At 43.8% G+C, this 12,110-nt stretch overlaps 1 protein-coding gene across 1 annotated transcript in view; it reads left to right on the top strand.

Annotated features, from left to right (window-relative positions):
• Positions 1-13: 13 nt before the first annotated feature.
• ENAH (ENAH actin regulator) overlaps positions 14-12,110 on the top strand; it is a 130,338-nt gene continuing 118,241 nt past the window's right edge. The window contains exons 1-2 of the mRNA XM_086460366.1: positions 14-470; positions 8,801-8,960. Of these exons, the coding sequence (XP_086316492.1) occupies positions 14-470; positions 8,801-8,960 (617 nt within the window). The remainder of the gene's footprint in view (positions 471-8,800; positions 8,961-12,110) is intronic.

The following is a 12,110-nucleotide window of genomic DNA, read 5'->3' as shown; positions in this document are numbered from 1 at the left end:
CGCTGGCGGCAAGATGGCGCCGAAGGCGGGCGTCGCGTCACTGCAAGCTGGCACCTCCCATTGGCCAGCGCGAAACTCTCGCCCAATCGCGAAGCGGATGAGTCAGAGATTCCGGGCCCGCCGGCGGAGCGCGGCCGACCGGTGCAGAGAGGGGAGCCCGGCGGGCGGCGCGGTTGCCACAGCGACCCCGCCAGGAGCGGCGGGCTGCCGGCAGGAACCCCCGCCCCCAGCGGAGGCGGAGGCTCCCATTGGTGGCTGCGCCGCCGCATCGGAGCAGCGCGGGCTGGCGGCCCGCCGGCCCAGGGTCGCGGGTTCGAGCCCCGGCGGCGGTGGAGGGGCAGCTCGCCCGCTTGGGGCTGGGGCGCTCCGCAGCGGCGGCGGCGCCTGCGGGGCTCTGGCAGGCCAGGTGCGGGCCGTCTCCGCGTCAGTCGCCCAGTCTGAGGCCCATGGGCGGTGTTTGGGAGGCGCGGGTGGGCCAGCGTGGGGGGTGAGGGGTCCGGCGGGGGGGTGAGGTCGAGGGCCCGGGCCAGCCCTGGCCAGGCGGGCAAGGGGGCCCTGAGGGTGAGGTTAGCTCGGCTGCCGTTTACCACTGAACCTAGCCCAGGTTTCCCCAGGCTGGAAGGTCCTTTGTTAAGCTGGAGGTTGTCTCCGTGCGGAACAAAAGGGGACGTAGGAGCAGGTCGCTGGCTCCTCTGGGCCGCCGGGGCAGCCGCGGGCATTTCGGCGGGGCGCTAGGAGTAAAGCTGCTGGTTTCAGAAAGAGACTGAAAGTTTATAAAGTCGTAAAAATCCTGGGGAACCCTGCATTTCAGATATATGTGTGTGTGTATAAAGCATTTACATAAAACTGACTAAAATTAATTTCAAAAGAGAAATGAGGAAGTCAATCTACGATTTCTCCTGTCGCATTTTAAAATCCCACCTCCTGAAGTAAGCTGTGATTTTTGTTCCTTAATTGCACAAAGATTGTAGCTCAGCCAGTGCTGAGCTCTGACCACGTTACATGGCTTGTGTAACTGCTGCAATTACAGTAAACACGTGAAAATTGCAGTCCTCTATTCTGTATTTCATGGGGACACACTGAAAACCCAGAAGCTCCTGAAAATGACTCACAACTTCAAGTCAGTTTTACTGAAGTGAGCAAACCTCAATAGTGTGGCCAAACAAATAAACTGGAAGTTTAGGGATAGATCTGCATGTAAGGGGACGAATTATGCAGACTGTTCCAGTCTCCACTAGCACCATAGGGAAATACTAGCTGTAGTTTTTGTGAACAAAAAAGGCACAATAGGCACAAGGGAGAATGAAGAAACATGGCATAGAAATAAAAGGGTGGATGGGAGATAAGGGGAGAAAAACGAGAATGAATTTGCCTGAGTCAGTAAAGCAGAAAATAATTGTTACTGTGGGGATCAACTCTGAAAAAGTCCGCAGTGATTAGACTGCCAGACTTTAATAAATTGCGACTTGTGGGTGTTATGTGGTCTAAACAATTCTGTTAAAGGGTTTTGCACCAATATGAGTCCAGGCTATGAGCAGTGGAAAGACTTAGGACTTTTTTTTTCTTTCTAGAACTGCTCACAGAGTTCAGACGCTGCTGTGTCTGGGAACCCAGTGTCAGAAACTTAAGAGCTGTCTTTCAGAGAGGCTGATAATCAACAGCTCTGATTAAAGGTGATGGGTGTATTGACAGAGCCTAAAGCAATTATCCCAAACACAGAACATAACCTGGAGGGAGTGCTTCTCCAGTATCTTAGGTTTGGGGTAGCCATTTGTAACAGCAGAGTAGGAATTGCTTTTGGTGGTGTTTTGTAGACACGTAGGGGATGCAAATACATGAGAATGAAAGGTGTAGGGGGCACAAGCCCTGTAACACATGTAACATTTCACGGAACCATTGCTCACCAAATTTGGATCCAGGTTTTCAAGTGGGACATGGATATTTTCTTTCAGAAGAAGCAGTCCCAGTTTTGCGCTGTCCAGTCAGAATCAACTTAAGAGTTGCTTTTCAGAGGATTTTAATTTTGACTTAAATGTTCGGGACCTTTTATGTGTTTTTTGACACAAGAGCTTCTTAGGAGCTTGCCAATGGCCAGTTATTAGCCCTGTAATTCACGATTTCTGCAGCTGAGCTAATGCAACAGAGCAAGATTAGAAAACAAACCCATTTTGGTATTTCTTTTTCCTTAACCCAGATGATTTCTGTGATCTGGTTTAGGATGCAGCTTCTAAAACTATTATATATGCACAACTTTGGTGGTGACAAACTGCAGCAGCCAGGGGAAAGAACAGGGAGAGGGATTTCGTAATTGGCCTAACCTCTGAAGGAAATGTGATGTGTCGCTGTGACAGTTAGGTACAGCCTGAAACACAATTCTGCATAGCCTGTTCCTGGCTGCAGATCTTAAGAATTTCGTCTTCCCTGCCACCACCACCACCTCCACCTATGGCCCCATGGTTCTGCTGCCACAGCTATTTGTAACTCTGTGCTGGGGATCAAACCAATGCTTGGATTAAAAGCAGCACCGTTTTTATTAACACATTTTTTTTAACCGAGATCAATTTGTTTTTCTAGTTTACTGTGTGGCCTTACGTACTGTTGTGCTGACACAGCTGTTGAAAATGTACTTTTTTTGGTGGCAAGACAGGATATGGGAATTCCTACTGTTTTTCCTGGCTTGCCACCAGAAATGGGGGGGCTGCATGTGAAACCCCCAGCTCCCCTGAAAGCAAGTTCCGTTGCTGAAATCTTGGCAATTAAAAAGAGAGGCTATTTCTGAGCATCAGGGAATGCCTGAGACCTCTAGTTAGTGTGCTGCTTCGCTCTGTTGTTCTCTTGCTTGGAGTACAGAAAATTTTCTTGACACGTTTGAAAAGTAACTTAGACCTCTGCAGTTATTCAGCTGTATTTGATGTATGTCCAAAACTGTATTTTTCAAGTGAGTTCCAGCGAATGCAGTAATAGTAGAAATCTTTCAATGGGCTTTTTGTTTAGTGAAATAAAATGAACAGTTGTTTATCACTCTGTGGAGTGTTTGGTATCCAGCCAATAATAATTTAGTAGTTAGTAAGAATTCTGCTAAAACATACATACTTATCTTGCTTTCTTTTCTTGAGTTCCAGCTTTCTTCCATGCAAGAAATCATTCCAGTGGTCTTAACGGCCATTCCATCACTTGTAAGTGAAATCTGGAATGCTGTAAAACCTCATTTACCCTTTCCTCAGTCTCTCCTTGTATAGCCTGGTTATATTCCCTAGACCACCTTAGATAATGTCTTTTTTAGCCTGGATTTAAGGCCATAAAAAGCTATGAAGCAATAATGTAAGTACTTGTGTGATGGAGATTTTTCATGCATTTTTTCCTCAGGCCTTTTCCCCTCATCCAACCTGTATGTACATGATTAATGATCTCTCTTTGATCAAGCTTCTACATGCATTGCCACTGCAAGTTCTGCTTTGTGTAGTTACGTTCAGGCATCTGGATTCCACATGGTAATTTCTTTAGTTTTTTATCTAGTGTCTCTTTTTGCATAAATGACAAACTGAAAGAAAACAGTAGAAAAAGACCTCGCATTATATCTTAAAATATCATCCAGAGAGATCCCGAGTTCTTGCAACTCCTCAAAGTTCATGGAAGTTGCAGCTGCTCAGCATCACTCAAGGGTAGATATTTGGTTTCCTGTTCTTCACACTAATGCTTTTATTCAATCTACAGCAGGTGCCATATTCTTATTTACAAACATATTTTTCTTTCTTGGATAAGGAATTCAGGTAAGAGTATTAAATTCATTAAAATAGTTATCTGTCATCATGACACACTACTGGTGGGTAAAACAAGCTGGTCTTCCCAGTTAAAAGCAGCTTTGTATAGAACACTGGGCATTATCATGCTAACTTATAGATATGATGGGAAACAATAGGACAAACTCCGATCTCAGTTATGCTGCTGTAAATCCAGAGTCATTCCATTTATTTCCATGGATATTTTTTTTTTTGTATCTGTAATAGTTTAATTAAGTGGAGATTTTGGTGCTGAGATGATAATCCTGTTCTTGTACTAGGAGCAACATAAAGTCAGCACACTTATATAGGTCTAAAAGAGTGTTAATGAGGAGTTAGTAACAAGGCAATTATTGCTGCCAGGAATGCTTAATGCTTAAAGAAGGAGATATAGTCATTTCTTTCAAAATAGCTTCAACCCAGCCCTCAGTAAAGTTAAGAAGAAGGCATGGGCATGGTGATTATACATTCCATTCTTGTGTGTATGGTCTAAAACAGCTTGGGATTTGTACTGATGCAAACTTCAATCACATGGGTTATTATTTTTTTTAAAGGGCATTTATGTGCATAAGGATGCAGATAGATCTTGAGTACAGTAAGATCTGAGGTCTTTGACATCTCACTGGCTTCTGAATCTCTGTACCCATGAGAACCAAGTCTGCAATCAAAGCATTTTGTGCTCTTGGATGGGTTATAACATGCCAAACCGAACCACAGGTTTTCACTCCACAGCTCCTGAAGGAGCACAAAACATACTGCTCCTTTCTATGGGTTTCATGTTTTAAATAGCTTGGCTAATGGTTTTGCCAGGTTGAGCCATACATAGTTAATTACATTAGTGCTCATTTTCTATTTCTTTTGCATACAAGCATCTTATCAAGTGATTCAGCCTCATACTGTCCTAACAGGATAATTAAATATTGGTGTCACTTGGTTGTTAAAATACAGTTCATGACAATTAAGGCTGTATGTGGACAGCAAGATTCTGGGGCCCTGTCCCGGTGCCTGTCCCAGCCAAGTCACAACTTCAAGTCAGGACGAGACCTGGGTGCCTGTTACTATCCTCGTTCTTTTTCCCTGGTGCCCTTGCTCCTGTGAAAGGAAACACACCCCAAATGTGTTCCTGATCAGGGCCGCTGGGTAGCCTCCAGTCTTGGGCACACCATGATCCACACTTGCTATACATTTTAGCCATAATCTTTCCCAAGGCAGCATGGTTTCCCAGTTTGCTTTAACCATTAGAAAAAACCCTGTCATTTAATATGGTCTAATCTAATCTTACTGCATTGGGGAGCTTATACACGTGCGTGTCAATAACCATTACACTAGCAAGAGAGCTGTCCCTACATATGGCTGTGTTGCCAGCCTGGCCTTAATAGAAACTGCCCTTTCACATTCGGCTGCTGTTCTGACAGTGTTCTTGTTAAGCTGTTCACTTTTGATAGCTAGAAAGATGCATCCCTTCCTGTTAAGTGGTCAGTTTAGACCCTTCAGCGTAATAACGTATTTAAATTAATGTGCTGTCATGCAAGAGACATATGTTAGCGAGCAGGCTCTGTACTGTCACAACATTGACTGTTGAGATTTGAGAATGAAATAGCAGTCCTCATGATGGCCTTCAGGGAAAAGAAGAACACATCTGGCAGCCAGCTCATGAACCGGCATTTGAAGCACTCTGGAAGCAGACAGACACTCTCAGCATTAACTACTCATAGATTTTGTATCACCATTGCATGAAATTTCTGAGCATAATTAAGATGGGGTTAGATCATCTTCTGGCGCACATGGGAAGCACATTGATTTCTTACATTAATCTTTAAATAGAAAAGCTTTTTATTTGATAGGCATGTCTTAAGGCTGGTTTACCTGTGCTACTCATGCTGCCATGGCTGATGTAATTGAAGAGCACAAACCGCCAGAAGGGGCAGGTGAGATTAGATGCTTACAGCGATACCTTCCCAAGTCCTCTGGAGCAGTGTAGCTGCATCTGGGGTGGAAGGGCTTTTTGGTACTTTTAACTAAGTTGACTTCTAATTCTAAACTACATGTTTTCAGCCCAGATCAGGTGGAAATTACTTCCTTCTTAGTTCAGCCTGCAGAAGGGAAGACACGAGCAGTTCCTAGTCTGCTGTAATGCTAAAGCTTGAACCTCCCTGGCAGGTGAACCCTGCAGACTTCTTGCTGAAGTGAAAGAGTAACATGCTTCCCCTTTCCCCTATGCTGTTGTGAGGGCAGCAATATGCAGCTGGTGGGAAACTGTAAATTTTGCTGTTTGAAAAGTAAATTCATGCCTAAAGTTGCATGACTTCATTCAAGTGAACTCTTGATTTAGCTGTGTCAGTAAAGGAGGCTGGTAGTCCCAGCCACTTGTCATTGCCTTTTCCCAGGAATTAATGCCCTCTCGTGATGTGTTTGCAGAGATGCTTCTGTGAGTGCCCCTTAACCCACTTCAATCAAACTGCGTTAGCAAAAACCTCCTACTTAATCCATTTAAGCTAAGTCTGGCTCAGGTTGACCAAAGTAGGTTAGGGGGTATCCACACGAGCCACTCTGCAAGCAGATCTGAAGAGGTGGTAATTTCCACAAGAAGAAGTAGGACGGGCTGAGCAGGGGGAGTGGATCTGAATCAGCAGCTTCTCCCATCCCCTCAGCTGCAGGCAGGAGAGGACGCCAGCCACTGCCCCGTGCTGCGCACACACACAGGCGTGTTGGGCAGCTCAGCTGGCAGGCAGAACTTGGGAAGCCACAGCCATGCAGCTGTTTTCCATCTACCCCTTCCCATAGTTACAACAGTAGAAAAACTCTGTGGAGAGCAGCTGTTGCCGAGAATGCCCAGCAGATTAAAGCCTCTGCAGGCTCCTCAAGCTCTCCTGTTTGAGCGTTTGTCCCTGGTCAAGAGTTGGTGCAGGTAAAGGTCCAAATTACGGTTAAATCAGTGTCAAAGTGGATTCTCGGCATTTACATTGCCAGTCCCTGAAACAACTGCAAGCACACACATTCCTTTGATGTCTACAGTATGGCAGCTTTCTATACAAGCTCTATATCTGTCTGATACAGAGCTTGTGTAGCTCTTGAGCTCACAGGCCCACATAAAGCATATGTAAGAGCTGGGATCTGTGCTGGGAAGGGCTTCCTTGCTCCCAACAATGTGCTGCTGTTACGATCTTTGCCATGGAGGTTACAGGTATTTATCTGGCCCTTTCATTGGCTTGAGTCTGCAGAGAAATTTTAACCGCAAATCTGTAAGTTTAGCATTTTCATAAGATTTGGAGTATATTAAAAATACAAAAGGAGATCTAGGTAGTGTGTAGGAATGGGGGCAGGGAGAATATCTGTATAAATTACATGCCAGTGCTGTGACTTTCTGTCAAGGGGATAACTACTAACAAGATTTGAAATGTGTCCTAACAATTGCATTCTTCCTGAGGTGTTTTTCTCCCTCCATTAGCAACTTCTACCAATCTCTTCTTCTTCTTTTATTTTTTATTTTATTTTATTTTATTTTATTTTATTTTTAATGCATGTGAAGTAAGGCAAAAGTTGAAGTGATCTTGCTGCTTCAGGAATAAATGACAAAGTTCCTCCTTCTTTCAGATGAGGCAGAAGTTTAGAGGTCACACAGATACCAGAAATGCATATGTGAATGGAGAAGGAAGTATTCACTGCTGTCATCGGATTAGGGCTGGCAGAAACATGAGGGGCCTTCAGGCAATTCCCAGTCTGCTGCTGACCCTCCTTCCATGTCTGCCTGCCTTTTACCTGCTCCGGGCTGGGAGGGAGAGGAACTGGGAACAGCAGCTGCATATTTTCTGAGGAATCTCTGTACTAGATCTCTGTTTATAAGGATTCAGCCAATCTGTGTCCCCCTTATGCAGCACAAAGAGCTGAGGCAGGGTAGCGCGGCTGCTCATACATATTTCAAATCCTTTTTTTTTCTTAGGGTTGTTTTCACTTTTATTTTGAAACAGTTAGGGTAAATCTGGCTGCCCTAAAGCTAGCTCCTCTTCTATATAGTTTACTCTTGTTGATTTAAAAACAAGAATCATGAGAAAGATTTGCCAGCATAGCATTTGCTATGCAAAATTTACATGCAGCTGCTTTGAACTAAATTCCCAGCAGAAGTGAAAGGATTTTGAGGCTTCCAGATCTTAACAGACTACTGTTCTTTTGCAGACAGAAATCTGTATGATATGTACTTCTCCAGAGATCCTTTCCAGCCAGCTAGGACTGTACTATCCTTCTCCTACCCCACTGAGACATATTACCAGCTTTTGGGAGGGGATCCTTCTGGACCTAGAAAGTTAATTAGCTTTGCTTACAAATGTCTGCCACTGAAGTGACTGATTACTTCTTGGATGGAAGGAAAACTCTTGTCTCTAGAGTTAAAACCAGCAAAAACATGCAAATTTGTGTAAATCTTGATCCTGAATTCTCTTCTGTAATGTGGGGCAACACTCTTCTCCATATCTGGGGAAAATTTTACAGCAGTTTTAATTCATTTTCTGGAGTTGTAGGTTGAATCATAAATCTAGTCTTATAGATTCATCTCTAGATCATCTATAGATCTATAGATCATATAGATCAAAAACATGATCAGGAGTGTTTGAAAGCTGTTTGCAAACCAAATGCTGGTAATTTCAAGTAAGATAGTCTTGGCCTGCCTGACTCCAGCCTGACCAGTTTCACAGAAGCTGAGAATCCGTTGACACTGATAGTTTTTTTGGGCAGTGAAACCATGATCTAATCCAGGGCCAGAGCGGTAAACAAGTGGTTTGCTGTTTAGACATGTAAGGTAACTAACGCAATTAAGATAATGCAGGCCACTTACGGGTGAGGTGAAGATGTCTGGTGTGTTGACACAGGAACCTCCTCACTCCTCGGTGGCAATGCTAACTTCAGCGAGTGGATACTTTTCTCCTTAGGAGCAGGATCAATTTGATGCCTCATAAGTCTTACTAGGTATTCTGTTCGTTCCTCAGAGAAGTATCATGAGGGTTAATTATTTCTCTGCTCTGACTCAGACAGTGATTTTGTGCCAGAGGATTCTGGCAGTAAGTATAATCCTAGTGATACCCTCAGTGAGGAAACCATTGTTAATGATGTTGATGAGGAAGCGCTAATGGAAGCTGAACCAGAGCCTGATATAGAAATTGAGAGACCTAAGGCAAACAAAGGAAAGAGGTTGGAAACCTGGCTGTTTTCAGCCTTCCGCAGCAGATCTTACAAAAAATAACTCTTTGTCTTCTTCCCCCTCCCCCCCCCCCCCCCCCCCCCCCCCCAACCACAGGCTGCAGAACGGCTCTCCTGAGGCTGAGCTGTGGTAAAGGGAGGGAGGAGATGTGCTGCTGAAGTGCTGGTGCCGATTGTCATTCCCCAGGGAAGACGTACAGCAAGGAGCAGGTTTCAAATAGAGTGTCTCTTCAGCAAAACCGGGCTACCAGATGGGTGCTGAGGCCCTTGCTCACCCCAGGCTCCAGCAAGGCATCGCTCCAGAGCCAGTCGGCACTGTGAATTATAAATACATTGGCTGTGTAACTCTATTTAGGACCGGTGCTCTGGAGTTAGATGTTGCATGAATAAAACATATTTTCCATAGTGTTTTTCTCTATCAGTATTTTATAAACTCATGGTGAGAGACCAGTGGTACCTACCTGCTGTGTAACTGCGCTGTGAGGGGCAAAAGGGCTCCCTGCACCAGCACGCAGAGTTAAGCACAGCTTAGCCCTTAAAAAGTTTCCGTTGTCCCAAAGAAATTATTTTCCTCTCCTAGTCTCGTGTGGTTTCCAAGGCCCAGTTTAAACACATACAATGACATAGGATAGATAGCTATTTTCCATACATGGCATTGGTTGTTCAGCAGGAAGCATTCATTGCTTTAAGACAGTACTGAAAGGGATTCTGTTCTGCACTCCAAAAGAGAAGCAGGCAGGATTATCTTGGGTCACATCTTTCTTCTATTAGTCAAATGGTGAAACCAGACATCTGAGTTGTTTCAGTCTGTGACCTTACCCTGTGCTTCCTGACAGATCTCACAGCTTTTCAGTTGTCCCTAGTTTATATGCAGGCTTCTTCGGTCCCCCTGGCAATCAGCATTCTTTCTCGAGCTTTTTCCTGGTATCTTGGGCCCTTGGGAGATCACAGCCTCGCCTTGGTTTCTGTGTGGCTGCATAGCTAACCACTCCAGTAATTCACTGCCTTAGTCTGGATCCCTCCACTGAACAGGCTTAAAGGTATTAATGGCCTTCTCCAATGTTTCTTGATGCTATTCAGCCTATACAGCGTTCTTTCAACTTGCATTCTTCCTGGATGCCTCCAGAAGCAGAACAGCAGGCTCCAACATTTCCTGACACTGTGGCCCTTTATAGCAACCAGCAGTTTACACATTTGTCATTCAGCTCACAATCTGCTTCACTGTTTCTGGCATCTTACGGTTGCTCTCTCATTCCCTAACATGCTATAGCCTTCTTCAGGCTCAGCAGCTGCTCCAAGAAGGTTCCTAAGGCTGGGGAGCTTTTTGCTAAAAACATTTTTCAGATTTTCTCTCATGCTCTCTAGCAATGATTTTTTTTTCTAGTTCATGATATAATATGGTTTTCCTTGGCATATTTCTAATTGCTTCTTCATTTACCTTTATTGGTCCCCAATCTCCAGCATTATTCCCCATGGAGTCTGGACAGTCTGTGACTTTATTATTTCAAACATCCTTGTAGCTATACCCAGCAGTTGCAGCCCTTCTTGCTGCAATTGCATTCAGTAACATACCCTTGTGTTAGCTGGCTGTCTTTTGTGTCCCCAGCAGTTCTCAGCCTTCTCTGCTTTTCCTCGTCGTCCTGAGGCTTGCATCTTGTAGCATTGTGAGGCTTTCTCAGACAGCTCTGTCATGGTGATGTCTCCTCTGGTTTTCTGTATCACCCTGGGACCTTTCTTGGCATACATATCTTATTCAACTTCCCTTACATCCCACAGCACTACACAGGCTTTTCCTACATCCTCAGCAACTTTCATGGTACTCTGATGTCCCCTGACTGTTATCTGGCTCTCTTTGATCTTTCCCAGCTGAATCGCAGCACACTCTTAATATCCCTCTCTATATCCTCTATGATCTTCACAGGCACCTCTAGCTTGCTAATGGTTATTTCCACATTCTTTTTTAAGTTTGACTCAATACATTTATGCTCATCTACAAACGTTCACAATCATGCAGCCAAAAAGGACTTCCTGGTCAAGTAGCGGTTCAAGGGTTTTTTTACTTTGTTTCTCTGACAACATTCTTAAAAAGAATATATGTAGCTGTCAATGAATTTTGAGAACAGGAGGTTGTTACAGCATTTGCAGGAATATATATGAGCAGTCTGAGGCTCTTCTACTAAGTGACTAAATTAAGGTAAGGATTATACCATGGTGAGCTTGTTCCATGTGTAAAGACCCTGCAGAGAATAAGACTGGCAACACTCTCAAAAATTTCGTCCGTAATAACAGTGCCTTTGCTTCTCTTTAATAAGATGCATATCACTGTTCAATGCAAATTCACCTAGTTAATTTGTAAAGTACTTGAAATATTTGGGTGATGGGTACTCTGGAAGTTTAGACTGTTGCTAATCTTACGTTAGTCATCTCTACCCATAATGATTAATAAGAAAACCCTGAGCTGGATATGATAAAGCAATTTTTACTCGCCTGATAGATGGCCTCAAAATCTGTTTGAGGTTCAAAGTTTTCAAACAGAAAAAAGAAAACAGATGCTGAAGTTTACAAAGCTGTAGAATTGGCTTCATTCTGATATCTCCTTTTTTGAAAGTTTACGAGCATGAGATAATACAAGTTACATTTCTTATCAGCTATTCATGTCATAATATCATCATCATCAGACTCATAATGTAAGCCAATCGCACCCTTCTACATGGATATCATTATGGAGTGAATATTTCTTCATAAACTTCCCAGCTCTCAAGCATGTTTGTATACTTTGACTCTCTCCTTGTCCCCAGTGCTTTGATTGCAGTAAGAATCCTAAAATAAGTTTATTCATGTTGTTTGTCTTGTGCAAACATGCACACCTATTCCTGGCTTCCACTTACAAGGATTACAAAAAATTCCACGTGATATAAATCATACAGTAGTGCATTGCAGTTTTATTTAGTTCCTTAGTCAACCATGCTTTTAGTTATACCCAGCAGTAGACGCCATGTTTAACTGTGCAAGGGCTACATGCTTATGTGCTTACTTTATTTCCTTTACTGCTGAAGTTCTAAAGCAGTCAACAGCACTCTAAATACGGATTTATTAGTGCTTACGTACCACTGAACTGCAGGGGAGGGAGGATAAAAATGT

This window comes from Leptosomus discolor, chromosome 2, assembly GCF_034619465.1.
Source record: "Leptosomus discolor isolate bLepDis1 chromosome 2, bLepDis1.hap2, whole genome shotgun sequence".
Taxonomy (NCBI): Eukaryota; Metazoa; Chordata; class Aves; order Leptosomiformes; family Leptosomidae; genus Leptosomus; species Leptosomus discolor.
The sequence above is the reverse complement of the archived record's forward strand: the minus strand, read 5'-3'. Positions and strand labels throughout refer to the sequence as shown.